The following is a 26,518-nucleotide window of genomic DNA, read 5'->3' as shown; positions in this document are numbered from 1 at the left end:
GCTCATTGGGGGGGGGGGGTAAATATACAACATTAGCCCGTCAGCAAAAAATTAAAAGACAATATTAGCTCGAGAAGTAATAAACTTACAGCATGTTGTGGCAGAATTCTCCCTTTGGAAGAGTAAATTTCTTGATGTTGTCAGCTGATGCAGAAGTAAAGGCATTCCTTTAAAAGAACACATACCAAGAGATGCATTAGAAAAAAAGGTGCATCATATTACAAAACTCTTTGTGACTGAAAGAGCAAACTGACCATCACATACTCTTTAGGATGGAGGGCCATTGCTCGGACTGACTTCTTATGATGTGTTAGAGTCGTCATAGTACGTCCTGCACATATTAATCACAGTATATTTTGTAAACAATCGTGCACTAGCGGTGGATGTTCACCCAATGTTCAGGGATAGAGAAAATGGAATGAGAGTCCAAATGATTGTTACAATGTTAAATTTTACCGTATCGGAGGTCCCAAAATTTGATGGTTGAGTCATGGGATCCAGTAACAACTTGTGGGTCCTGCAACATCATAACATCACTTTGAGTTCAAGATCTAAGCTTTGATTATATTGACAGAATGTCAGGAGAAACAACAATGAGCATAAAATAGGTGTATATCCTTTTGCCACAGGACCAATACCAATGCATAATGACCATTCTACGAAAAAAAATTAAACCAAAGTGAACATGTAAAGAAGTGCCTTACTGTTGGACGGGTGAATACGGAACAAACAGTGTTGTCATGCCCTGAAAGTGCAAAAATTTGCATCTTAGTACGGATATCCCACACCTGCAACGTACGACATATGGATTTGTTACAACAGATCCAGCAAAGCTCAAACATAACTGTGAGGCGAGTGTCTAAAGAAAAACATGCTGAGAAACACGGTAAATATTTTAAGTCCCGTACCCTGCAGACGGAGTCTCGTCCTCCAGTTAGTAAAATGTCCAGAGTTGGGTGAAGAGCCAAGCAGTAAACACCGCTCAAATGACCATGATAAGACCGAATAACCTATCAAAATCGAATTCCAAATAATTGGCATGACAAGAAACACTTATCAGGATGATAGCAAATCCATTACAAATGGAGTGAATCGGTCTTCAAGATTTAACCTTATTCTGCTCAAGATCCCAGCATTTAACTTGCTTGTCATCACCAGCTGAGAACATATAAGTGTGCCTGGGACTAACAGCAAGGCCTGCAAACATATAATCAGAATTCACCAAGCCAGATTCACAAATATTTCATGATAGAGTTATCGAGAAATAACAAACAGATTGGAGGCCAACCTCGTATTTGCTCGATATGTCCGGTAAGCGTGAGCTTCAGAACTCCAGTTGCCAGATCCCATATCTAGCAAACAGGTATTATCATGTAAGCAATTCAGTAAAGATAAAATCTTCAGAGTACCACAGTCAGCAGCAGAACCACTTCTAGAAATATTGAAAGGGTACACTTAAAAATTCCAGATTAACCACACAAAACATGGCAAGTCCTACCACATCATGATGTATATATTATGATTACCTAATATAACTTGAAAAAAGAACTAACAAAAAGGAATTCATATTGTAGAAGTAAACTCAGATTATACAAAAAAAAATCACAGAAGCAATTTGCATAAATGGAACTCATTTATTACCTTGATGGTACGATCAGCTGAGCCAGTACAAAACCATTCATTACTTGGGTCAAATGCAATTGATCTGACCCATCCCAAATGTCCTTGAATGACCTGTAAAACAACTTAATGGAATGTCAAACTGCAGCTCAAACAAAAAGCAAGTCTCTGGAGGTCAGTCAAAGATCTAATAAAACATACATGCTTAATTTATCTATACCAAGGTAATGCTGCAATGACATTTTGCCATAATCTTACCCTATAATTCTTCCATGGCGCATGCCACACAGGGCGGGGCCATTTACTTGGTATTCTTTCCATTAAAGCAGCAGTTGACAGATTTCTGTAACACAGGGGGTAAAATTTAATTTTAAAAAATAAATGATAAGCAACTGATGCATGGAAATAACCTAAAGGCTTTTAGGTTAGAAACATATGGCAAGTCTAAGTTCCATGATACAGAAACCAGAATGAAGAGAAAGGGAAAAGATGGGACAAAAAACCTTTCAGATGAAAATCCAGTTGCAGAAAGAATGGCGGTGCTTCTGCTACTAGAGGGACCGACATCATTCCTTAAATCCGAGGATTAAGAATAATTTGTTAGAATCACGTCACAAAACATATATCTCGAGGGAAAACAGTAACAGAAACATTCCTGCCAACGGAATAGATCGCTTTGCTTTACATAAACCAGTCATCATTTCGAGAAACAAGTCACCATTTGGATAAATGAAACCGAAAAGAAAAACTGTACTTACGGGCCTCTTGGCTGTAAAGTTGGACCAACAACTAAAGCATTCTCTGTTGCACCTTTCCGGAGATCCTTCGACCCTTCTGGACCTGCAGAATTCATCAAGCGAGTGATTTTGACAATATATAACAAGATGCAGTGACACTCAAAAAATTTCTTATCTTAAAATAATAAATTTAACAAAAAGTACCTGGAAGAGCAAGGGCATTCGATGGAGCTATCTGTTGATTGTTGCGGTCAGGTCGGCGGGGAGCCTGACTTGTAGGTTCTACGCCTCCATATACAATACTCACCTATATCCGGGATTTTTAAGTCAATAAACAAATCTCATATTATGCTAATCGAAAAACCCACACAGTTGATGCAAATTCAACATCTCTTCGTTCAAGCAATATGGGAAAAGGAGTATCCTATTGGTTCATTATAGCTGATAGTTCTATGTAGCCTTTGTATAATCAATCCGCTGAGTCCAGAAACATTAACTGAAGAAGGAGACACGTTGAAAGTTCCAAACTTAACCTGGATTATGTTGAAAGTTCATAAACCTTGTTTATGAAACTAGGTTTATGAAATTCTGACTAGGTTTATGAAATTCAGTTGGTTCTGTTCTTCCCGGTTACTGTAACTTGGCTTTATTCTTTCAGTTACTACTGACTAGGTTTATAAAATTCAGAAACTTTCTACCCAGAATTTCATAAACCTAGTCAGTAGTAACTGAAAGAATAAAGCCAAGTTACAGTAACCGGGAAGAACAGAACCAATTTAAACAACAACTAGATCCACTTTACCTTATGACTGAGACGAATCTTCTTGCTGCAAAGGAAAAGGAGACACTCGTCGAGTCACACACCGTCATAGCGAGCTCGAAACACAGAAGATCGGAAACCGAAGAAGGGAAATCTGATTGTACTAACTAACCTCTCCGGGTCCGGTGGAGCGAAATGGCCATGGACGGGGGAGAAAAGATCAAGAGCTCGTTTCAGGGATTTGAGACTGAGCTTCTTCAGCGATTGTGGTTCAACAGGCTCCACATCCGACGTCGGACCCGGCATCGTCTTCTTCCTTTCGACGCTCTGGGAAATTAGGGTTTAACGAGGGAACATACATTTGACTGAGCTCCGATTGTAGATCCGACCCGAATGACAGAAATCGGACCCTCTACTGCACCCGCCCCTTTTTCTAAGAAGCCTTCTTTTATGTGCTTAAGATAATTAAATTAAAATAAATTAATTTCATTCCTTTGGTTGGTAGAATGTCAGAAGAACCAGATTGAATTTAGCGAAATAATATGTAATCATAATTACCAGATTGAATTTAGCCAAATAATATGCAATCATAATTAAATTGAATTGGATATAAAAATTGAATAGTTATAATATTTCTAATACCGAATTAAAATCTAATCAAAAAACAAAAATTTCTTACAAATGAATATTTTTAAAAATAGGAACCGAATTCAAATTAATTTTGATACAACAATCAAATGATTATCATTTTTTAAAATCAAAATAACCGAAAATCAAAAGGAAATTGGAAAAGATCACCCTACTCACAATAATAACATCCAATATATTTTATTTCCTAATCATGTTATTACAATTTGTTAAGAAGTAATATAATTTTTAATTAGATTACAAAGCTAGATGCCTCCGTTTATGCGCCAATGGCCTACCTACCTTAACAAATCAGCATATAGTCATAAAACATCACAACAATAACCTCGTATTCTTACAAAATGGCTCAGTTCTCATCGTCCGAGTTGAAACTCTGTCTTCTCCTCAGAGACTCCAACACTTCCTTAGCCGGCCGGCCGCTCTGGCCGTCTCCACGGCTCGACGACTTCAGCTTCGGAACACTCATCGCGCTCAGCAGTGGCGTCCCTACCCCTCCGTTAACATCCCTCAGCACCGACTTAGCTGTCCTGACCGCCGCCGCATCTGCCGCTGTTCTCGGACCCAACCCCGAACCCCTATTTTTTCTGTTACTTGTCCCGCAAGCAACGGGCTGCGTCTCTTCCCTGGAGGCGACGGGCCTTGCGGCCTCGTACTTCTGCATGTCGTAGACGAGTTCTTTGCGGAGCTGTTTGTCGGCGATGAGCATTTCGTCGATCTCGTTCTTGAAGTCTTTTAAAAGGACTCGGAGGCAGTCCATGAGGGAGCCGGTGAGGGAGCTGTTCTTGCTCTCGAGAAGCCGTTTCAGCTCTATGAAAATGGGGATAGTGTTCTGGATAAGGCCCTTTCTCACAGCCTGCGTTATGGCTCTTCCCTTTGCTGCTTCTCCACTTCCGCCGCCGCCGCCACTGTCTTCTTCTATCTCTGCTGTCTCGGAGGATGATCCTCTTGTGGGAGATAACCTCATCTCTTTGCACGCCAGTATCTGAAACGCGTCCTGCAATGTTCAACGCTAAATGTTCAGGAGACAACTACAGATACCAATTCAATTTAAAAGTGGGGTTGAAGTGGAACAGATACAATTTACTTGAGCTGAAAACATTTCCTGTTAGGGCTGGGTGCGGGTATTTGAGAATCCCGGATTCCGGTACCCGGTCTCACGTGTACACCCGCCCACCAACGATGCTGAAGGCAGGTGCAACAACACAAGGACTCGGACCGTGGGTTCGGGTTTGAGTTTTTTCGAACCACGATGGATTCCCGCAAGTACCACTAAGAGTCAACGTAAATAACCGAAATTTCCAAAATTTTTACGAATTTGGCTACCTGACCAGTGCCTACCCCTATTTTCTGTGTCTCTTCTTTTGTGCAGCGTTGAAGGGATTAACAAAAGACAACTACAGGTAAAACGGACAAGTCGATAAGTTAAGCAAGAGGTAAAACTTAAAACTACCTGAAGAACGGCCTGGCCAGTGACATCTTCTATGTTGAGCATCCCGTCTGATGCAGCTGCAAGGACCTCTGCACACAGCTTTGCAAATGTGGCCAAGAGGTGTTCTGGTGCCATTTGTTTCAGCAGCGTAGTGTAGATTTGCATTCTTTTCGACCTCGCCTTTTCATCATTCCCCCTGAAAACGAACGAACAACTTATCGAGTATTATCACTGAATCCAGAACACTTGATTCACATGTATATGTACAACACAGTTACCTGATACAAAACACTTGATTCTTCGTTTTTGACCCTTTAGAATCTGAATTATTATTGTTATTGTTATGCCTGTTGTGGGGATGGCAGTCGTTTAAGACATAGATAGCTTCCACGAAACTGTTGTAAGCTAGGAGCGGTGCTTTGGCTAAAAACACAATAGACAGAACATTAAAAAAACACCCAAAATTATGATTAATGACAAAAATAAAAGACATCCTTCATTCCTGGTTTCATGTAAGTGTTGGTACCTTTAAGGATGTTTCCGAATAAAAAGTCTGCAAGTTGACGTATCTTCTCAGATTCATCAACAAGTGATAGAAGGAAACGGAGGAAGAGAACCCCTCTCCACTTTACGTAATCTCTCTGCATCAAGAAACCAGCCCTTGCTTGTTTATTACCTTCGAGCTTTCTTGTTAAAGAATGGGAGACAAAGAATCATCGGAAAAATCGCATTACCTGAAGTAACCTTGAAAGAAGTACGAAGGTCTGCCTCCTAACAAGTTCACATGGATCCCGAAGGCATTGGGCAATCTTTGGTATGTAACTGTAAACGTAAACAACAAATATGAGTCTATGACATGTTCCTTATTTGAAAGATTTGATGAAATTTCGGTGTTATATAGATCATTACCACTCGATCATAGATGTGTAGTGGACGCAAAAGTCAGCCATCGCAACTACGAGATTGTTGCGGAGGGCTGCACATTCACTTTTTTCAAGCTCCTGCAACAACAAAGAATCTATTATCTTCCGGGAAAAAATTACAAGAACCAACAGAGGAAAAGGTGACAACGTTGTATGACAAAGTTCTGTTCACATGTCAATGGAAGAATCATCCCGAAATTGAATATATCTTTCCTGGATATCATTCTGAATGACAAAGAACAGAGGCAAGGCTGGTTGATGTAACCTGTGCAAAAAGAGGGATATATCTCTTAGCCAGCTTCCCATCTGCCAGACAAATCTTCGCCATGGTTAACCAAGCCTGACAATACAACGGAGCTTTTTGCTTCAAGCAAGTATTAGCTTGTGGTAATTTGTTATTCAGCTTCGGATCAGAATTTCCCGAAGTGATAACAGTATGTAACAATGGAACGATCCCGGTTGTGTCAGCCAAGGGACATATGATTATACAAGAACCGACGGTATATACTGCTATGACTGCTTTTGATAATTTCTGTGACTCAGAATCCAGTCTCTTGCTTCTTCTACTTCCATGTGTTGCTGGTGTAGAGAAAGAGTTTTTCTTACTTTTTGAGGCCTCTGAAATGTATTTTTCAATAACCTTTGATGCTTTAGACAAAACTTGTTCCACCCACGTCTTTACAAGTGTATCAGATTCCTCGAAGTTGTGTGCCTTCTTTTTGCACAATGTTCTTAGGGCTTTCACATGAGCATCTACCTGCCATTGAAGAGTACTGACTGAGTTCATTGAAAGTACCCAACATTTCAAAATTGGTATCTATAAATCATCCTTTTTCTCGGGACCAGTGAATTCTGATATGGTTCATGCGGGGTAACTGTCAGTTGCACAGGATAGGAAATCTGATACTGACAAGATATATCCATCTCAAGAAAGACATGGTTTTAAACACAAACCAGAAACTTGATGTTGAATAGGATTCAACATGGAGTGGAGACATTTTCATTCCACTTGACCAATTGTCAATGTCCCAAGTGTAGTCCTACCGTCCTTACATCGTACTGCAAGAGGTGATCAGATAAAACATTTACCTCTGCAGAATGCAGATTGAAGTCTTCGATTTTCTTCAGCAAATTGTCAGCAAGATCTGCTGCAGGTTCAGGTGGCAGCTCAAGGGAAACATTAGAGATTGTTTGCAAGAGAAAAACTCGATCTCCAGCCCATGTAACAGAATTAGACTCCACAGACTGTTCATCATCTTGTCCATCTGATCCTTCTCATATAGCCACATAAGACATATTAAAAAGATATGAATCAAGAGGATAATGTAGCACTGAAACCAAAATACGGCACTACAATAGAGACAAAATATAAATTAAGAAGCCAGTTTAATCGGTACTAACAAGCAATTAACAAACTGATTTCTGAGCTAACCTTGCAACTCATTCTTGTCAAGCAACTGCCAATGGTGGTGAAGAAATTCCCATTCAACGGATTTTGGAAGATAAACTGAAACCTCTGATAGAAGAAACCAAGCACCAGCTGGAGCTGTCCATTTGTCTATTGGCATAGAATGCCTTAACCAGAATGATTCAGATTCCTTTATTATACACTGCAGTGCAAGGGCAATTCTTGGTTTTAGTCGCTTCTTCTTCCCCAAGTTTACACAGATTTTCTTCACCCAAGGAGAAACCTCACTGTTACAAAGCCCCTTCAAGATAGCCAGAATCCATTCAGGAAACATGGCTTCAGTATCGCCCTCCAGATCTTCTGGTTTAGAGTTTGAGTTTTTTGAGAGCGAAATCTTGTCCAGTGAAAGAGCATTTCCTGCCTGAGATATTCTCTCCAGAACAAGTTCAAGAAACACGTTCTCGCATTCTTCCTGGATGCTAGATTCGTTGTCTGTGACCATCCGAGGAACAGAATGCAACCATTCAACGGTCACAATTTCATCTGTACATATTCGAAAAGCCTACAAACCAATGTAGAGATGAGCTCGAATAAAATAGCTGAAGGCAATGGATCAACAATGACAGAGAAAACAGGGAGCATAAGATAAAATGACAGAGAAGAAACCATTTGTTTTTATTTCCAGGGATAAGTTATATGGTAATTTACGATCATCAAAATGTGGAAGCAAGAACTCTTCTTCCATTCAACAAGAACTTTTTAACTAGCAAATTATGTATCCTTAAACTTTGAACTCTAGAAACGCAAAGGACATCACTCTAGGCAAAGTATAACATGTAAAGAAAAAGAAAGAAGATGATTTGCAGAGGACAAACCTCGGAAAGAGCTGAAATGGCAGCTTTTCTTATACTAATTAATGGATCTGAACAAGCCATACCCATTGTCTTTACCACATTAACATCAAAGCGACCACCCGAAAGGGATGTCAACTTAGTCGCAAGAAGAAGAGCAGATCTCCTCACAGCTGCCTTCTCATCCACACATCGTTTCAGCAAAAGGTCATTCATTTTCATTTTTTCAGCAGAAATCTCACCATTAAACCCAAGGGCTTGTCTCAAAACAGACCTGTTCCTCTCATCATTGGATAAGAACCCCACAACTTGAGCCACATTGGACAATGCTCGAGCTCTAGTTAAAGAGTTAGAATCTGAACAACGTTGTAATAAGGCATCAAGACAACCCAAACCCCATGAATCTTTCGAGCCACCACTGTCCGAACCCATTCCTAAAGGATTTCTTAGTGAGCTTATCAATAGCGGTATAAGATCAACAGCTAACAGTCTCAAGTTAGGTTTACCTTGAGCCATCTTCATAACATAATCCACAAAGTCTAGTTGATCCTCGAACTCCATTGTCTTTACTATCTCCATTATCACCTCCACGGCCAATCCACGGGGCTCGGCCTTCTCAGGTGCCTTATGAGCCAAATACTTGAGGAAATTAGCAACTGCCTTTTTCACTTCACTGCTATACCTAGCCAAACCGATCATTTTCCGCGACACAAACCCTAGTGCGAAGTTTCTTGCTTGGTGCTTTCCCGTGAGAAGTAATGGTGTGAGTGACTTGAAAATCTCAGCTGCGATGAGTGCCATGTCTCCATGATCAGCCTTCATCACTTCACCCAGAATTCTCTCGCACAAATTTGTCAATCCAACCAAATTCACAGACCCTGACAATTCAAGCGCCATTACAGGAATCTCACTCACTGTCTGTACCAAAGATTTTAAAATATCGGGAAACCTATCCAAATGAACAAGACTCAGAACCGAACCCAACTCTTCAAGCACTCCAAATAGCAATTTTCCGTCAAAGTTACAGTCTTCTGTCTCTTCTGAATCCTCGTGCCTCGTGTGTTTCGCATTATTCCTTGACCCTCGTCCTCTTTTCTTCTTATTCCCTTTCTCCCGCCGCACATCACTCTCGTGAACGGCAGCGGAAGAAGGTCCCAGGTCCTCTCGGTGACGGCGCTTGAGGCAGCGACGGATTGAACCCAGAAGAGTGAGAAACGATACAGGAGAGAAGAAGGTGAAAACGGGGGAGTTCGGCGAGAGTAGCAGACGGAGATAGGCGTCGGAGGCCAATAGGCTCAGACGGCCACCCTCCACCGGAGAATCCATGGCGGCGGATAAGCGGCGGAGGAAAAATGAAGCCAACCGCGAGAGTTCGCCGTAGAACCGATAGAGAAGTTCCTCGTCATCGGAATCCAGGAGAGACCGGAGATCTGTGACAAGCTCGTGGTAGTAAGATTCATCTTCTCCTCCTCCTTCAATGCCTGCTACAATTCTCGTAATCATAACCTCTTCATCCATGGTGGTTCTACTGCAATAATTTCGTTCGACGACGAAGACTTGGATTCAGAGAATTTCTCGAAATGTTTGAACTTTTTCGACTCCCGCGATATGTTTGTTCCTTTGTCATTTCAAAAAGGATCCAAGCAAAGGTAGGGCAAAGTAACATTTGCTTAAACCTAGAGCCCTAAATTGTAATTTCATCCGGCGATATTTTTCCTGTGTTGCGTTTTCACCGAAATCTCGGTGCGCTCGCATATAAAAACCCAGCCTTATTAGTGGCCACAAATACCCGAAAATCGCATATTTGTCGGATACTCGTCTCACAGATAATCGATTTTAGGGTACTTATAATTTTCAAATCCTAATCCAAATCTGGATTTTTCAATATTCGTGAATCCGAATCCAAATCCAGATAATAGAATTTTTAAAAACGGATACCCGCATATATCAGACTAGTATGATTATAAATAATTATATCTTATATCTATATAATATTTTTATAAAATATAATTATTTTAGGTTAAATAATTTTATATTTTTTAATATTATCTCAAAAAACTAAATTTATTATCATTTATCTCTTTTTATCTTTATCATAATTCGTCTATTTTTATAAATATATATTCATTTTTTGAAAATTTTATATATAAATATTGTTATTTTTTATAAATAAATATGTATCCGGATATCCGCGAGTACTCGACCATTATTCCGGATATCTATACCCGGGATACTTGTAAACCCCAAATACCGGATACAAATCTTATAATTAAATATACGAACCTTCCGAATCCAAATCCAAATATCCCAATTTTCCCGAGTCTCCGATCCGTGCTCACCTGATCCCATTTGCTTGCCCTCTGGTCGTTGCGTCTCTCCCCCACAACATAGAGCCAGCGAGAGAGACAACGAAAGAGCGGCCATTTTGGTTTATCAGGATATCCTCACTGGTAAGATTAGTCTCTCCTTAATCACTGTTTCATCTTGTCTTAATCTCTTAACTAGTCAATTTGTGTCCTCGATCGGACCAGTTACGCTTTCGACTTCTATATTCGTGTCCATCCCTAGTTTTGCTGATCTTAGACCCAAAAAAGATTATTATTTGGGGCCACAATTAATTTGCGGATATTTTACATAAAATAACAAAATTATGGGGACAAACAAAAATTTAAAATGAGCATCTACAAATTTTATTTAGAATGCATGAGAAAATTAAGAATTTTTAGATATTTAAATGGGTGTATAGGACCCCATCCAAATATACATAGGTCCGTCCATATATAGTTTTTTTTGTATGCCCATATATATAGTTTATGCACATACAAACGCATATTTTAATGTGTGAACTCAAACGTATAAAGGTTTTCGTTTTGTATAAATATATGTATGCATATATTGAGTTTATCTTATAGTTATAAATATTTCGTATTAAAATCCAGTAATACGCATGTTTAGAAATGTGGGATTCATTTTTCTTTTTGGCTAAAAAAAAACAAACAATTCGATGGGCTTGGCCGGAGGTACATGTAATTAAGGAAGGTATATATCTTGAGTATGGTGTACATCTTTTAAAACCTAGTTTTTTATTTTAAAAAGGAAAAAACTCTCAAAATTCTTGAACTTGTAATTTGATATAATATAAATTCCTGAACTGGTAGAGGTGTCTATCAATTCCCGAACTTGCAAAATTGAACATGGTAATTACTGAATTTGTTAAACGGTTCCATAATCGTCCTCAGTGTTAATTGGTCAAAAAAATGCGTTGACATATCCGACGTGGTGTGTGACGTGTTGAGTCAGCTCAGAAAATTTGTGTCACGTGTGCAATTTTCGGTTTTTTGAAAAATCGTGTTTCATCAACCAGATTGAACAGTAAACCGGGTTTACTGGAACCGGTTTAAACCGGATTTACTGTAACCGAATCAGAGCGAACTCCTCTTCCAGATTGTTATTCAACACCTCACAAATCTGTCGCCTCCCAATCTCTCCGCCGACTCGCCGTCTCCAGCCGCCGTCTTGGGTTCGGATTCCAAAAGAGTTTTAGATTCTTTGGCGAAAATAGCAACGGTCCTCCGCGTTTTCGTCGTCTCCTATATATTGCCATCGTCGCTCTCTTCTCAGCTTCATCCTCAACCCACACAAATCTCTCTCTGGAAAAAACAGACATCAAAAGCTCTGTCTGAGCAGCATATGTCTCAAAGGCTCTCTGTGCCTCATTCCTCTTCTGTCGCCTTCGGCCTCCACTCTCATCTCATGGGTTTCAGTGAGATGAACCCTAATTCCAACTGGTCTCTCTGAAGCAATCAAAACCCAGATTTCGTCTTCTCCCTTTTTTTTCCTGATTCGTTAACAATTTTTTTTTATTGTAATTCGCGGTCTTTTCCCCCGAGAAGATGGGTCTAAAGGTTTTCGCCGAAGGAGGGATCGCTTCGATCGTGGCGGGTTGTTCGACCCACCCGTTTGACCTCATCAAGGTCCGAATGCAGCTTCAAGGCGAATTCGCTCCCAACTCGATGATTCAACGCAATCTTCGGCCGGCTCTCGCTTTCCAAACCAACGTCTCCTCCACCGCTGCCGTCCACAGAGCCGTAAAAGACGGCGAAGGTGGAGCCCGAACCCAAGGCGGTGGCTGGATACGGCGAGTCAACGGAGAGATTGGGAGGCGACAGATTTATGAGGTCTGGAATGACAATCTGGAAGAGGAGTTCGCTCTGATTCGGTTCGAGTAAATCCAGTTTAAACCGGTTCCAGTAAACCCGGATTACTGTTCAATCTGGTCGATTAAACACGATTTTTCGAAAAACCGAAAATTGCACACGTGGCAGAAATTTTCTGAGCTGGTTCGACACGTCACGCGCCACGTCGGATAGGTCAACGTGTTTTTTTGAACAATTAACACTGAGGATGGTTATGGAACCGTTTAACAAGTTTAGTAATTACCATGTTCAATTTTGCAAAATATATAATTTGATGATAATTTTTTTCATAAAATTAATAAAAATACTAGTGTCAACACATATCTTCAGATGTACACAAGACACTCATAGTAGTACGTAGACATATTTGTCATTTGTCTACATCACAACTAACATGTGTTTGCACGCAACTTTGGCCGTGAAAGTAACTCATTATGTAATATTATATAATATATATATATGGTCATTCGACGCTTTATATTATATGTTCCCGTCTTACATGCGTATATGTATATATACATATATAAACACACACAACATATATATATATAATTTATTTAAACCATAATTTCATTACATTTGACATGTCGATTTTCGACTTTTATATTCTTTTTAAGTGAAAATGATTTAGGTTAAAGCAGCAAAAGTATCAATTAAAAGGAAGTAAACCACGAGTTCATGTCGGCCCACTTCACAAATTCACCGCCTTCGGCTCTTCTTGCATTCCATTTATTAATATTAACACACACATATATGCGTACCAACATGCATACATTATACATGCATTTATGTATGTATGTATGTATGCATGACTATATATATCGAGAGAGGTCTTCGGAGTATGAAATGCCTTTATTCAAGGTATAACTATAAAGCTATATGTTATCACAAGACATGGCACAATGTAACATGATTCGTAAAACAGAGTATTTGAAACTCATATATACACACACACACATGCATGCACACGCATCATTTAAAACAATTATATACTAATCGTGTATGTGTATAAGGAATAATAATACGCAGTGAATCGTTATACATTTGTGGAGAGAATATATATATATATATCCATCCGAGGAACAGAATGCAACCATTCAACGGTCACAATTTCATCTGTACATATTCGAAAAGCCTACAAACCAATGTAGAGATGAGCTCGAATAAAATAGCTGAAGGCAATGGATCAACAATGACAGAGAAAACAGGGAGCATAAGATAAAATGACAGAGAAGAAACCATTTGTTTTTATTTCCAGGGATAAGTTATATGGTAATTTACGATCATCAAAATGTGGAAGCAAGAACTCTTCTTCCATTCAACAAGAACTTTTTAACTAGCAAATTATGTATCCTTAAACTTTGAACTCTAGAAACGCAAAGGACATCACTCTAGGCAAAGTATAACATGTAAAGAAAAAGAAAGAAGATGATTTGCAGAGGACAAACCTCGGAAAGAGCTGAAATGGCAGCTTTTCTTATACTAATTAATGGATCTGAACAAGCCATACCCATTGTCTTTACCACATTAACATCAAAGCGACCACCCGAAAGGGATGTCAACTTAGTCGCAAGAAGAAGAGCAGATCTCCTCACAGCTGCCTTCTCATCCACACATCGTTTCAGCAAAAGGTCATTCATTTTCATTTTTTCAGCAGAAATCTCACCATTAAACCTATATATATATATATATATATATATATATATATATATATATATATTCAATAACAAGTTTTTTTTGTTAAAAAGGCGAACTTTATATACTATAAATAAGTGTTCAGATACAAAAGTCGGTCGGAGACCGAATACCCTCAAAATAACAATACCATGTGCCTCTAACTTGACACCATTATAACCAGAAAGGCAAGACAGCAATGTTTTACAGCAGTTAATGACTTTAGAGGATCTCAAAGCCTGTGTTATTGGTGGCTATAGGATCGAAAAAACAATAAAGTATCTATCTAAATAATTTCAATATTTGATATTCTATTATAGCGTATACACTTCTATCCATGCGATAATATGTATATATATATATATATATATATATAAGAAAATAGATTTTTGGTATATATTATAAGGGATTTGGCAGTGGTACGTCCACGTGGGTTAGAGAAAGATACAACATATACGGAGCCTTTGTCAACTCGAGCCAACTCAGCTATCGATTTTTCTTCTAATTGACATCATATGTAATATAAGGAAATATATCTACATATACTTTGGCCCTTATATGATTAGATACACGTCGGATATTTTCATATAAAACATTATCAACATACATACATACATACATAAATACATGCATACATGCATGCATACATACATACATACATACATATGTCGAACGTTTCAATGAAAAGTTTTTTTTAATAATCATTCATGAAAAGTTTTTTTTGGGTATGAATCATTCCTGAAAAGTTTTTTTTTTTTTGATAATTCGGGAGTTCACCGGACCTTTGACCCAATTACATCTTCCAGAGGAATGGGGCAATCCATGTGAAAACCCATCCCAACTAGGAATCGAACCGCCAACCTCTGAGTGCTTTGCACCCACCTGTTGACAACTCGCCCACAAGTTGTTGGGTATCATTCATGAAAAGTTGGAAGTCTAGTGAAATTATTTTGTATAGTTATAATAAAGTAAACGTAATGGGGCTCGAGTACATATATATTTGTTCGTGTATATGTACGTGTCTATATATGCGTGTGTCCCATATATATGGTTGATATGTTTTTAAATTTTCGAAATAGAGAGAGAGAGAGACATTAATTAGACATCGTTGGCACAATCATTTCAAAAATCGTGTGCACAAGTACGTTGTAGTTTTATTTCATCATAATGGTGCTCGTAATGTATGGTCCAAACACCTAAAAAAGGCCAACATTTGACGGGTGATTAAATATGAATTTGGGTGACGTTACAATATATATACACACACACCCAATACTGAATATCAGCGTTTATTTTCAATAATCGATACATACACAAACAAAAATGCTAATGCACTGAATTATAAATACCAAATAGTTATAAGGGTGTCCAATTTAGTTAATAATCAAGATATGGTTCGATTATCCTATTTGAATCAAATTCGACATAAAAAAATGAATTTAGCTAATAATCAATATATAGATCGTATTCGAATCAAGTTAAACAAAAAATGAAAAAAAATACGAACCGAATAAAAAAATAAATGAAAAATATTTTTTTTGAAAATTGAATATTTTTATCATTACAAATCGAATCGAATTTAAATCGAACTTAATTGAATTAAATATAAAAACTAAATGGTTATAGTTTTTTTAAAATCGAAATAACCGAACTTCAAATATAACCAAACTAGTTGGGACAAACCCCCTAAATGTTCATCCAAATAATAGTGATATCTCAACGTTTTAACAATCTATATATTTCAAATATAGAATCAAATCTACACTGAGTAAGTCCCTTTGCCAATCAAAAAAGATGTTGTTTTGGAATTTGACATTATTATTATTTCCTTTAAGTGTATTTTTAAAATCATATTTATATACGTACACAATTTGTTTTCCGTACGAAATGAAATTATGCACAAGAGATTGTGGTATTATAAATGAAGTTTACGCACGAAACGACCCAATGCTGATTATGGCGTTCGAGTACGTCCTTAATCATCATTATGAGATGTAATTAAGATACTGATTTTATGAGAATGATTAAAAATAAAAATACTTTCAATAAAAATAAAACTACACAAATTACAGTGTCACGATGAAATCGTTCATAGCTCTGTCAGTGTACATAAATTTCAACGCCATTATTGCTACAAAGTTAGCAACTCATTTGTTCTTTTCTTTATTCATCAGAGCACCCTATTCGACCACCAAATGTTACAAAAAATAAAAAAATTCAGACATCCTATATTCATTCATATGACCCTATGTTGTTGTGTGAAAAAAATATCATATTTTTTACTTATTTTTTTATTTATTTTATTTATTTTGAAAAAAAAACTAGATTCGTATATATTTTTAATTATTATTAAAAAAAGTAATAGTGTTTTATTTATTCTGAATATTTCATATTTTTTTTGTTACGACGAAAACCCCTATCCTACAACCCTTCGGGTCAGACATTAGACACCGCAACGCCTCTCAACCCATGGGTCAGACGAAAACGACATTAGAACAGTATCGCGGACCTGAGAAAATCCACCGCCCTGCGCAGTAGTCGGCAAACTACGCAGACCAGGTAAACCAGCCTCGTAAAACTGACGGGTTCAAGGAAAGTTTCCATATATGGATTTTGAACCCACAACTTCTTGGTAGAGGAAAATTGTACTAACCAATAACCACTAAACTGGGGACTCTCCTGCATATTTCCTGTTTTGAAGCGTTCAATATCTTATTTTCTCTTAAAGAAATACAAATACAGTTCATCATGTGTTGGTGATTTATCACACGCAAAAAAAGTCTTCTTGGTTTCCCGTTAGGGGTGTTTTTGTCATTTGATAGTAGAGCCGGATGTAATTTGACAATAACGCTACTGAAGGTAATAAGGGTAAATATGTAATATTCTTGAAATAAAAATCAAATTCAATCTTTAAAAAAGATAAATCAGACCCCTTATTATAGGTCAGTTAGCGTATTTAACCCTCTATTATGTAACGTATTATTTAGACCTCTGATGTGTGTGGAAAATAATAGTATAAAATCTTTTTAGAAATATATACGAATGCTATTAAAAAAACAAATACATAATAATCAAAATAGAAGAAAACATATAACTTGAAAATATATGATATAAACGCAACACTAATACTAGCGAACAGTATAACATGACTTGATAGTACCCAACAGATCGTGGACGAGTGGTCAAACTTGAGGTAGGAGGTAACTCCACCTTGAGGTTGAGTGTTCGATTCCTGGTTAGTGGGGAGGGAGGTAATTTCTGGATTTATATGATCCATATACAAAGGCTGCTTTCGGGCCGAAGGTTTACCTAGTCAGCACGTCCGAAGGGTAGCAGTTAGAGATCTTCCGTTATCAACAAAAAAAAAACATGACTTGATAGCCATTAAAAATTGTAAAAGTATTTGATGTGTGTATTATGTTCATATATTTTGTCAATTCATAAAATAAGTATTGTGAACATGCTGTCCTTTTTTTAATGGAATATATTATCCTTTTAATATGAAATACGTTATCTAATGTGAAAATTGTTAGACGAAACACTTCAAAAAGTCTTAAATTATGAAAGTGGTTTGGACTAATTAAGAAAAAAAAACACGTAGAGGGTTTAGGAACAATTATAAAAGTTGGAGGGGAACCATCGGAATTTCGGAAAGTAAAGGGGCCTCGTTTTCACTGGAAATTAAAATATTAAATACTTTTATATTTTTTATGTTAAATTTAATTTTCTCTTCCAACCTTTTCGTCGAATCGTTCCTCTCTCTCTCTCTCGGCCTAACATCTCTTACGAGATAGGAGACGAAAAATTTAAACAGAGCTCTTCCTTTCTCTCTCTTCTCATCGCCAAAGGATACGCGTCGCTTAGGGTTTTTTCCTCGTCAGATCTGATTGTTTCCCGAGAAAATTCCAGATCGCAGATCTCAAATCCTACCGCCGTGTATCTTCGTCTCAATTCGGTAAATGCTTCTTATGCCCCTTTTACTTTGTCTACTGTAACGCCTTGGAATTTCATCGATCTTCTGCTCTACTTCTCTGATGCGAGTTCTCATAATGGATTATCGGTTGAATTTCAGATTCGAAGGAAGTGAATAACTGTTTGGTGGACTTCCTGCTTTCATGTTGTGCGTTGAATCCGAATTCTATTCTCATTGTGAGTTTCCTACGCTTGCATCTGACATATTGTAATCGGGATCGTCATTTCATTCGTGATCCATTTTCTCGGATGGATTTCTTTTCGTAACATTTTGGGTCTGGTTTTGTTTGGATGAAGAGTTGATTTACAGATCTCCGAAGTTGGCTCCCCAAAGAAGATCACAGCGCCACATGGGCGGCCAGATGCAGCAGAGCAATGCTGCGGCTGCGACGGCGCTATACGATGGGTCTCTTCACAGTGCGGGCCCTGCAAATGACGCTGGTGATGCGGTCATGGCGCGGTGGCTTCAGTCCGCCGGTTTGCAGCATCTGGCATCTCCCGTTGCTTCCTCAGCCGTTGACCAGCGTCTTCTCCCCAGCCTTCTCATGCAGGTACTAAGTTTTGAAATTCTTGAACTCTGATTTATAGACCCATCCATTTGTTTGCCTCATGTTGTCTACGTAGGGCAGGGTCTTTTGGCGTATGCTTGTTTTGTGTCTTAAATTTGTTCAGTATGTATTAGTGTTAGATGTGCCGGTTTGATTAGGATTTTGGTTTGCAACAGAGCTGTGGGTTGAGATTATTGAAGAAGAAAGTATGGTTGGATCATTTCCTTGTTATGGATATTAGTCTTTGAGTTCTAAGTTCCGGTCAATTTGTAAACAGTTTCTCTGACTAGTCTGTGACCATGTGGGTGGTTTCGTTTACTTCTTGGGTTGTAAAGTTTCACGAATACCCATGAATTCTGAGTAGGGATGTTGCCATGCCCCTCGAGTTGTATCCACCAGTCAACTATTTATTCTTTTATTGCATGGTAGCTTGTCTCTTTTAATTGCACAATGTTTGTTTCATAAGGAACATCTTGTAGCTTGCTCCTGTAATTTATTTGCTTGAATGGGGTGTTCCACTGCTTGATGCCCTTATGGTGCATATGATATCTCCTAGGGTTATGGAGCACAAACTGCTGAAGAGAAGCAAAGACTTTTCAAACTAATGAGAAATCTCAACTTTAATGGAGAGTCGGCTTCTGAACCATATACTCCAACTGCACAGACATCGGCAGCTTTGTCCTCGTCAGATGGATTTTATTCACCTGAATTCAGAGGTGATTTTGGAGCTGGGTTGTTGGATCTTCATGCAATGGATGATACAGAACTGCTATCTGAGGTATGTTCATAAGGAGAGGATACGACAAAGAGTTGGCGTACTTTTGTCTAATTATATTCCGGGGAGCAGAGAAATTAGTAATTTCGTTTACCACCAGATGAGCCATCTTCTTAGTTACATCCCAGTTATAGTGCGATTTATGTCGACAACTCGACATCCTATTTCAATGTTCTGTTGTGAATTTTCCAGTCTATTATTATGTAGCCCATATAATTATATGCGGGACATCTGCTAGTGAAAAGATGATGTTTGATCTTCCTGAATCCCTTCCAGTCTATTATTATGTAGCCCAGAATCCCTTCCTCCTTCCTGAGGAAATAACTATAAGATTTTTTTAATGCTGATCTGTAAAAGCAAGTTTTTATTATTAAATAGAAACTTTTGCGACTACAAGTTACATTAGATGCACATACATATATTTGTTGGCTGTATGAAAAGGCTTTTATGGGAAGATTCTTCATGCTCGCTGCTGTTAAAAACTATGGTTTTGCTTGTTTTCTTTCTAACCTTTTACTTTTCCAATCATTTTTGCAGCATGTGATTTCGGAACCCTTTGAGCCGTCGCCTTTCATGCCCAGTGTTAATAAAGCACTGGAAGAAGATTTCAATTTGCCAGCTAGCCGGCAGCAACGTCAGGAAACAGATGCTGAACACTTTGCTTCACTTTCCAAGGGAGAAAATAGTGGAAGAGAGAATAATGTAGCCAAGATTAAAGTAGTGGTATGTCGATATGTTAAGCAGTTCCCCATTATTTGACTAGTGGTTTGATTCTAGGATGCTATGGTTTCAGGCAATGTCATTGACAGTTTGGGTTCCACCCTTTTTTAGGTGAGAAAAAGACCCCTGAATAAGAAGGAAACTGCGAGAAAGGAAGATGATATTGTTACTGTATCTGATAATTCTTTGACCGTCCATGAGCCAAAGCTAAAGGTTCGCGTGTGTGTTTTTCTATTGAAGTTAATAAATTACACCTGACAGTTTCACAAACTGAAACTTTTATTCATTATTATGTTGCCATTATATTCCTTAATTCCTACCTGCTTTTATAACGTTTTTCTTAGAGTTCGTACTCATAGATCCTGTTGCTTTTCATTTACTTTTATGATGGGATAAGAATCTTGATTGCGATGTTGCAGGTGGATTTGACTGCTTATGTGGAAAAGCATGAGTTCTGTTTTGATGCTGTTCTGGATGAGTATGTTTCAAATGATGAGGTAATCTAATAATTGTAGCGACTGGGAGTCCATATGTATCTCCTAGCTTAAGCACCTGTGCTACTTGCAATGAAGATAACAGAAATAAATTAAAATATGCTCTTGCCTGTTGATGGATATGTTAGATGAACATGAATAGCTTTCACCAAGAACTTTGTTTTCCAGTTTCAATGATGGGGGAGGCAGGGGACACATTTTTGTTTTAGTTTTACAGAACGCATGATTGGCTTCATTATTTTTTCTTCCCTTGTCAATAATTGCTGTAAGTCCCCATTGAACAGGTGTACAGGGTTACCATCGAGCCAATTATCCCAACCGTTTTCCAGAGAACCAAAGCAACCTGTTTTGCATATGGGCAAACAGGTAAAGACTGGTACCTTTGTTCAGCGGGAAATTCTTTTTAGTCCAGTTTGACTGTAATGGGTTTACTTTGCTAATGAAGTTTACCTCTTACTATTTTTAATGATAATAAGATTGCTCTTTTGTGGTGATTTCCTATAGCATATCGTCTTCATGCTTTGGTGTTTCTGACTGCGTTTTGTTTTTCTTTCAGGCAGTGGTAAGACATTTACAATGAAACCACTGCCTATCCGTGCTGCTGAAGATCTTGTGAGGCTGTTGCGTCAACCTGTATATCACAATCAGAGATTTAAATTGTGGCTCAGCTACTTTGAGATATATGGTGGAAAGCTGTTTGATCTTCTCAGTGACAGAAAGTAAGTATGTCTCCTTCTCATTCTTTTAGATGTCCTTTTTGTAGAGTCTTTTATCTCTTTTTTCTTTGCTACGGAAATTACCTCTGGAGTACACTTTGAGCAACCACTTGCTAGTTTCTCATTGTCGTTGGATGTTGTTTGGGTCCTATTATCCCGGGCTCTTTCATCCATTTGATCTTCATACTTTGCATTCTTGTCCACATTTGTGTCTGTACAAAAGCATCTGAAATTAGATGTATACAGATGGCTAAATTATTTAATTGTTGCTGAGTAGGAAACTTTGTATGCGAGAAGACGGTAGACAGCAAGTTTGCATTGTTGGACTGCAAGAGTATGAAGTTTCAGATGTTCAAATTGTGAAAGAATTTATCGAGAAAGGCAATTCTGCGAGGAGCACAGGATCGACTGGTGCCAATGAGGAATCTTCAAGATCGCATGCTATACTACAGCTTGTTGTCAAGAAGCACGTCGAGGTAAAAGACACCAGACGGAATAATAATGATGGTAATGAATCCCGAGGGAAAGTTGTGGGAAAGATATCTTTCATTGATCTTGCTGGCAGTGAAAGAGGTGCAGATACCACAGACAATGACCGCCAGACAAGGTAAGGCTCTATTCTCTTCTGTCTGTATAGTTATAGTACTCTTAGACCTGGTTAGTTTAAGTTGATCTTCCTGCTCGAGTGTAGTTTTTTTTTTGCATACTTTGCTTGGCCTTACGGTAAACTTTACCTAAGGTCATCTAGCACATTCCATGATTGATTTCTCACAACTTTATTTTTGTATGTAGGATCGAAGGTGCAGAAATCAACAAGAGTCTATTGGCTCTGAAGGAATGTATCCGTGCTCTGGATAATGACCAGCTACATATACCATTTCGTGGAAGCAAACTAACGGAAGTCCTTCGTGACTCATTCGTTGGAAACTCAAGAACTGTGATGATTTCTTGTATCTCTCCAAATGCTGGATCATGTGAACATACCCTTAATACATTAAGATACGCTGATCGGTATGCTTTTATGTTCTAAATTTTTTCTTGAATTAGTCTACTTTCAGTCCTTCATTCTATTCATAACTCATTAAATCAACAGGGTTAAGAGTCTATCCAAAAGTGGGAATGGCAAGAAGGATCAAACCATCACCTCGTTGCCACCAGCTAGTAAGGATGCATCATTGGCATCTTCTCAGCCAGTTTGTAATGATGTCGAAGATATCTCTGAGCCTCCAGTGGAAGTGAATGTACAGGAGAAGGGAAGGAGGGTAGAGAAGGACAGCTATTCTACTTCGGGCATTGAACTCAAGCAGCCTACAAGTTATCCATCTTCATACCCTATTAACATCAGAGAGGAGAGCGGAATACCATCCATCTCAATGGACAAAGTGAGGCCAGAGATGAGTAGTTCTTTTGGTGGCTCTACTAGTCAAAGGATCTATTCATCTTCATATTCCCAAGACACCTCCGATCAGGAAGAGAAAGTGAAGAAGGTGTCACCGCCTCGTAGGAAAGGGTTGCGGGAAGAAAAACCAGACCGGCCTCAAAACTGGACAAAAAGAGATGGTGGTGGCACATTGGAAGCCCCAGCCGTGCCAAACTCTAGAAAGCCTAATACTGTGGTCCAGAACACAAGTGATATTGCTTCAAGACAATATGAAACAGAGCCTTCTCTCGATGAGAATATCGATGCACTGCTCGAGGTAAATTCTCAGCTATGCAAATTTGACAGTCTATTGAACTGAGATACTCCTAAAAAACATTTGCCCAGAGTGTGATCCTCTAATATTCCATGAGTTCGTGCCAAAATATTTCTTGTGATTCATCTTAGAAAGTTATGTTGAGGATATAGGAAGAAATGTAATAGCTGTTGTTGTGGACTCTGGCAGGAAGAAGAAGCTCTAATTGCAGCGCACAGAAAGGAAATAGAAGACACGATGGAAATCGTGCGTGAGGTAATCTCTTTGAACTCCGTGTTGTTGTTGCCTTTGCAAAAAGCAGAAGCTTTTCTGGTTCAAACTCGCATTGAGTGTTTTGAAGCACATAATGATAATGCTGCAGTGTTTTTGAATTTACTGGTGATTTGTTGACGAGATATGCTTGTACATGATTTTTAATCTGTGGTTGGTATTAGAATCCATCGTGTTGAGACAATACCGGTTTAAGATGCCCCAGAAAACTAATTTTGCATTTTCAGAATGTTTTTGAATTTCCTAGACTGATAAGTGTGGGTCATATATATATATATATGTATAACAAATAAACAGGAAATGAAGCTACTAGCGGAAGTGGACCAGCCAGGAAGCATGATAGACAGCTATGTAACACAGCTAAGCTTTGTGTTGTCGAGGAAAGCAGCGGGACTCGTCAGCCTTCAAGCTCGCCTAGCTCGGTTCCAACACCGTCTCAAAGAACAAGAAATCCTCAGCCGCAAGAGAGTGCCGCCCCGGTAAACAACTGAAACATCGTCGCCTTCTTCTGCCTTCAGTAAAATTTGCATTTTGAAAAAAAAAAAACAGATTGAAATTCCTACAAAAGAAAAGAAGAAAGAAGAGTTTCGTTCAGTGAGTGTGTGGAGTGGATGGATGCGTATCTGTTTGGATACGGGCGAGTTTCATTCAGACAAAAGAGTGCTAAAAACTCGGTAGTTTCAGACGAAGGTGAGTGAAGGTTCTCTCTCTCTCTGACATACAGAGGAAAATGTTTGTGGTTTGTATGTGTTGGTGAAATGGAACGAGGCTGTGGGGTGGCATATATCGTATGTGGGTTTCTCTCTCTTTTTTCTTCTTCTTTTATTATTACATTTTGTGTTTTTTTTTTCTCCTGATTTTCTGTATTCTAAAAAACAGAATTGTAACAATCTTCTTCTTGTCCTTCACTTGGTAATGAAATGTGGGTTGCTACATCGATTCTCTTTGTTTGGAAGTTGAGAGAGAGCCGTGGAACGGTGTTGCAGTGAACTTGTTCGCTAAACGACGGCGTTTTGTCTCCACCATTAGAATTAAACCTGAAAATATCAAATTCAAAAGCGACCAGAACCGAACCGGCTCTTCTAGTGTCGTCTTTCCTCGCAATTTCGACCGTTGGTGAGTCAAATACTCCAACGGCTAGTTACCCCTTCCGCTTCCCTTTTTTTTTTTTAAAAATAAATTCCCAAAAGGATCAAACTTTCCCTTTATAAAAACTTAAACCCCTTCATCAGATTCTTCTCCCACGATACTCATAAAAAATATCCTCTCTCTCTCTCTCTCTCTCTCTCTCTCATTTTCTTCAACTTCCAGAGATCTAATGGCACTGAGGATAATAGATAATGCACTTCCTGTTGCACAGGAGCGGCCGAGGAAGCTGCAGAAACTGCCGAAGCAACCAGAGATGGGCGTAAATGACGAGAATAACCCAGTGGCTCAGCCTCCTCAACCATCAGCAGATTTGTCCGTCGATTACGTTGCTTCAGAGGATCTTGAACCCTTGTCTGACCCTGAATCCGCCTCCAAGGTGAGGTTTCGTCATGTGAATTATGATTTGAAAAAATAAAATGATCTTGTCATCTGATCCGGTGAAAATTGCTTATCTTCTCTTGTTATGTTCATTGAAGAGTTTACTGGAAGAGCTGGCTTCAAAGGATTGGACGAAAGTCTGTGAAGCACTGAACAACACGAGAAGAATGGCACTTCATCACTCTTCTCTCTTGTTGCCCATTCTGTGAGTGTTTTGCTTTACCCAATGCCCCTATTCATTAGCAAACAATCTATTCACCAGAGAAGGAAAAGGGTGTTTTAGATCGTATCTGAAATTTAGGGGGTGAATGTGGAAAATTGGTGAAAAATCAGACAACTATGATGGAATTGTTGTAATGGGATGCTGAGTCTGGGCGTTTTGCAAAATTGAAAAAACATATAGGGGAAAGGTAATAGTTGGGATGGTGAAGACGATGAAGAGCCCTAGAAGTGCCTTGTGCAAGACTTCTATCATGGCTTCCGCCGATTTCTTCAACGCCTTTGGAGAAACCCTACTCGAAGAACCTCACTCGAATCCCATCCATGATCTGGTAAAATTCCACCATGGCTGTAAGATCTGAATCCTTCAATTTAACACAAAAAGTAGCCAAATTTCATCATTTTGAAATGTTTCTTTTTCATGTTGATGTGAAAAAAACAGATACTTCAGCTACTAATGAAAGCTTCACAAGACAAGAAATTCGTGTGTGAAGAAGCAGACAGAGCACTTAACGCTATGGTTAACTCAGTAGCTCCTGTGCCCCTTCTGCGTCAGCTCCAATGCTATGTCGGCCACAGCAACCTCCGCATCCGGGCTAAAGCCGCTGTCTCTATCTCAAACTGTCTCTCTAAGATGGCAAGTTCCTGTCTTGAATGGCCCTCTTCTTCATTTTTGTGTTATATAAACCAATGGTTGATCTCTAATTCTTGAAATCTTCAAAAGGGTATCTCGATTCATAGGGTTTCAGAAGGTTAAAACCCTTTTCGAGGCACCATTGAACTTTTTCTGTTATTGCAGTAACCAGTTGATTTTCTTCCATTGATATATCTAAGTACTCTTGTAGGGTTTGGTTGAGATGGAAGGATTCGGGTCGGTTTCAATGGCGAAAATGGCTGCGGATTTGTTGAATGACAAGTTACCGGATGCGAGGGAAGCCGCCAGAAGTATCGTGAACTCTGTCTACCAGAAGATCACAGCAGAAGAGGAAAACAAACAAGAAGCTTGGCAGAAGTTTTGTGAGACCAATCTAACGCAGCTTAATGCGCAAGCCATGATGAAGATCGTCTCTTCTCGATAAAGACAAAGGCTACTGAAAACTCTCTGATAGCATATCGAGTCAGGGGCCTTTAGTACTATTTTTGAGATTGAATTCTCTCTCTCCCCAAAGTTTTCTTCGACGGTGCATCGGGAAACCGCCATGATGGCTGCGGCGGAGCTATTCGGTCGAGTTTCTTCGACGCTTCAAGTTTGGAATTTTCCACTACAAAATGTTCTGTTTGGTTCAATTATAGTATGGATTTAATTAAAGCAATTTGACTTTGCTACCAAATCTCTT

General features: G+C 38.7%; 4 protein-coding genes across 6 annotated transcripts in view; 2 read left to right on the top strand and 2 right to left on the bottom strand.

The window, feature by feature from the left end:
- LOC104821781 (protein pleiotropic regulatory locus 1) overlaps nucleotides 1–3,528 on the bottom strand; it is a 4,572-nt gene extending 1,044 nt beyond the window's left edge. Inside the window, exons 1-14 of the mRNA XM_010552775.2 lie at nucleotides 3,290–3,528; nucleotides 3,160–3,184; nucleotides 2,562–2,664; nucleotides 2,379–2,460; nucleotides 2,124–2,192; nucleotides 1,879–1,963; nucleotides 1,642–1,734; nucleotides 1,289–1,352; nucleotides 1,112–1,197; nucleotides 909–1,010; nucleotides 705–788; nucleotides 457–517; nucleotides 265–331; nucleotides 90–167 (exon numbers count right to left, since the gene is read on the bottom strand). Of these exons, the coding sequence (XP_010551077.1) occupies nucleotides 90–167; nucleotides 265–331; nucleotides 457–517; nucleotides 705–788; nucleotides 909–1,010; nucleotides 1,112–1,197; nucleotides 1,289–1,352; nucleotides 1,642–1,734; nucleotides 1,879–1,963; nucleotides 2,124–2,192; nucleotides 2,379–2,460; nucleotides 2,562–2,664; nucleotides 3,160–3,184; nucleotides 3,290–3,423 (1,133 nt within the window). The 5' untranslated portion in view covers nucleotides 3,424–3,528. The remainder of the gene's footprint in view (nucleotides 1–89; nucleotides 168–264; nucleotides 332–456; nucleotides 518–704; nucleotides 789–908; nucleotides 1,011–1,111; nucleotides 1,198–1,288; nucleotides 1,353–1,641; nucleotides 1,735–1,878; nucleotides 1,964–2,123; nucleotides 2,193–2,378; nucleotides 2,461–2,561; nucleotides 2,665–3,159; nucleotides 3,185–3,289) is intronic.
- A 401-nt stretch (nucleotides 3,529–3,929) lies between these two features.
- Nucleotides 3,930–10,018, bottom strand: LOC104821780 (condensin-2 complex subunit D3). 2 transcript variants are annotated; one of them, XM_010552773.2, is made up of 10 exons: nucleotides 8,401–10,018; nucleotides 7,550–8,087; nucleotides 7,207–7,388; nucleotides 6,383–6,874; nucleotides 6,104–6,195; nucleotides 5,929–6,016; nucleotides 5,721–5,835; nucleotides 5,473–5,617; nucleotides 5,216–5,390; nucleotides 3,930–4,759 (listed from the first exon to the last, which is right to left on the bottom strand). In XM_010552773.2, exons 1-10 carry the CDS (start codon nucleotides 9,892–9,894, stop codon nucleotides 4,112–4,114), a joined length of 3,969 nt encoding a protein of 1,322 aa, XP_010551075.1. In that variant the 5' UTR covers nucleotides 9,895–10,018; the 3' UTR covers nucleotides 3,930–4,111. The 2 variants fall into 2 exon arrangements, with proteins under 2 accessions (XP_010551075.1, XP_010551076.1); XM_010552774.2 differs by having other exon boundaries at nucleotides 7,207–7,382.
- A 7,979-nt stretch (nucleotides 10,019–17,997) lies between these two features.
- LOC104821779 (kinesin-like protein KIN-13A) lies at nucleotides 17,998–24,372 on the top strand. Of its 2 annotated transcripts, none has more exons than XM_010552772.1 (14): nucleotides 17,998–18,201; nucleotides 18,319–18,395; nucleotides 18,529–18,769; nucleotides 19,323–19,544; nucleotides 20,079–20,264; nucleotides 20,373–20,474; nucleotides 20,681–20,758; nucleotides 21,040–21,121; nucleotides 21,312–21,474; nucleotides 21,749–22,078; nucleotides 22,264–22,482; nucleotides 22,565–23,168; nucleotides 23,355–23,420; nucleotides 23,733–24,372. In XM_010552772.1, exons 3-14 carry the CDS (start codon nucleotides 18,569–18,571, stop codon nucleotides 23,916–23,918), a joined length of 2,439 nt encoding a protein of 812 aa, XP_010551074.1. In that variant the 5' UTR covers nucleotides 17,998–18,201; nucleotides 18,319–18,395; nucleotides 18,529–18,568; the 3' UTR covers nucleotides 23,919–24,372. The 2 variants fall into 2 exon arrangements, with proteins under 2 accessions (XP_010551074.1, XP_010551072.1); XM_010552770.1 differs by having other exon boundaries at nucleotides 18,516–18,769.
- A 297-nt stretch (nucleotides 24,373–24,669) lies between these two features.
- On the top strand, nucleotides 24,670–26,512 carry LOC104821778 (crescerin-1-like). The gene is made up of 5 exons (XM_010552769.1): nucleotides 24,670–24,960; nucleotides 25,061–25,167; nucleotides 25,366–25,513; nucleotides 25,624–25,818; nucleotides 26,027–26,512. Exons 1-5 carry the CDS (start codon nucleotides 24,754–24,756, stop codon nucleotides 26,258–26,260), a joined length of 891 nt encoding a protein of 296 aa, XP_010551071.1. The 5' UTR covers nucleotides 24,670–24,753; the 3' UTR covers nucleotides 26,261–26,512.
- Nucleotides 26,513–26,518: the final 6 nt, after the last annotated feature.

This window comes from Tarenaya hassleriana, unplaced genomic scaffold (genome assembly GCF_000463585.1).
Source record: "Tarenaya hassleriana unplaced genomic scaffold, ASM46358v1 Cleome34, whole genome shotgun sequence".
In the NCBI taxonomy this organism is placed as follows: domain Eukaryota; kingdom Viridiplantae; phylum Streptophyta; class Magnoliopsida; order Brassicales; family Cleomaceae; genus Tarenaya; species Tarenaya hassleriana.
This window is presented reverse-complemented; position numbering and strand designations above follow the sequence as displayed.

Bases quoted from the DNA above. Each gene is read 5' to 3' on its own strand.
- LOC104821780 (XM_010552773.2), bottom strand. From the start codon at position 9,894: ATGGATGAAGAGGTTATGATTACGAGAATTGTAGCAGGCATTGAAGGA. The intron at 6,875-7,206 runs GTAAATGTTTTA...CTTCAATGGCAG, and splicing joins TCAATCTGCATTCTGCAGAG to GTAGATGCTCATGTGAAAGC. The intron at 5,391-5,472 runs GTAACTGTGTTG...GTTCGTTTTCAG, and splicing joins AATCAAGTGTTTTGTATCAG to GGGGAATGATGAAAAGGCGA.
- LOC104821779 (XM_010552772.1), top strand. From the start codon at position 18,569: ATGGGCGGCCAGATGCAGCAGAGCAATGCTGCGGCTGCGACGGCGCTA. The intron at 18,770-19,322 runs GTACTAAGTTTT...GATATCTCCTAG, and splicing joins TCCCCAGCCTTCTCATGCAG to GGTTATGGAGCACAAACTGC. The intron at 20,759-21,039 runs GTAATCTAATAA...CCCATTGAACAG, and splicing joins AGTATGTTTCAAATGATGAG to GTGTACAGGGTTACCATCGA.
- LOC104821778 (XM_010552769.1), top strand. From the start codon at position 24,754: ATGGCACTGAGGATAATAGATAATGCACTTCCTGTTGCACAGGAGCGG. The intron at 25,168-25,365 runs GTGAGTGTTTTG...AAAAACATATAG, and splicing joins TCTCTCTTGTTGCCCATTCT to GGGAAAGGTAATAGTTGGGA. The intron at 25,819-26,026 runs GCAAGTTCCTGT...GTACTCTTGTAG, and splicing joins CAAACTGTCTCTCTAAGATG to GGTTTGGTTGAGATGGAAGG.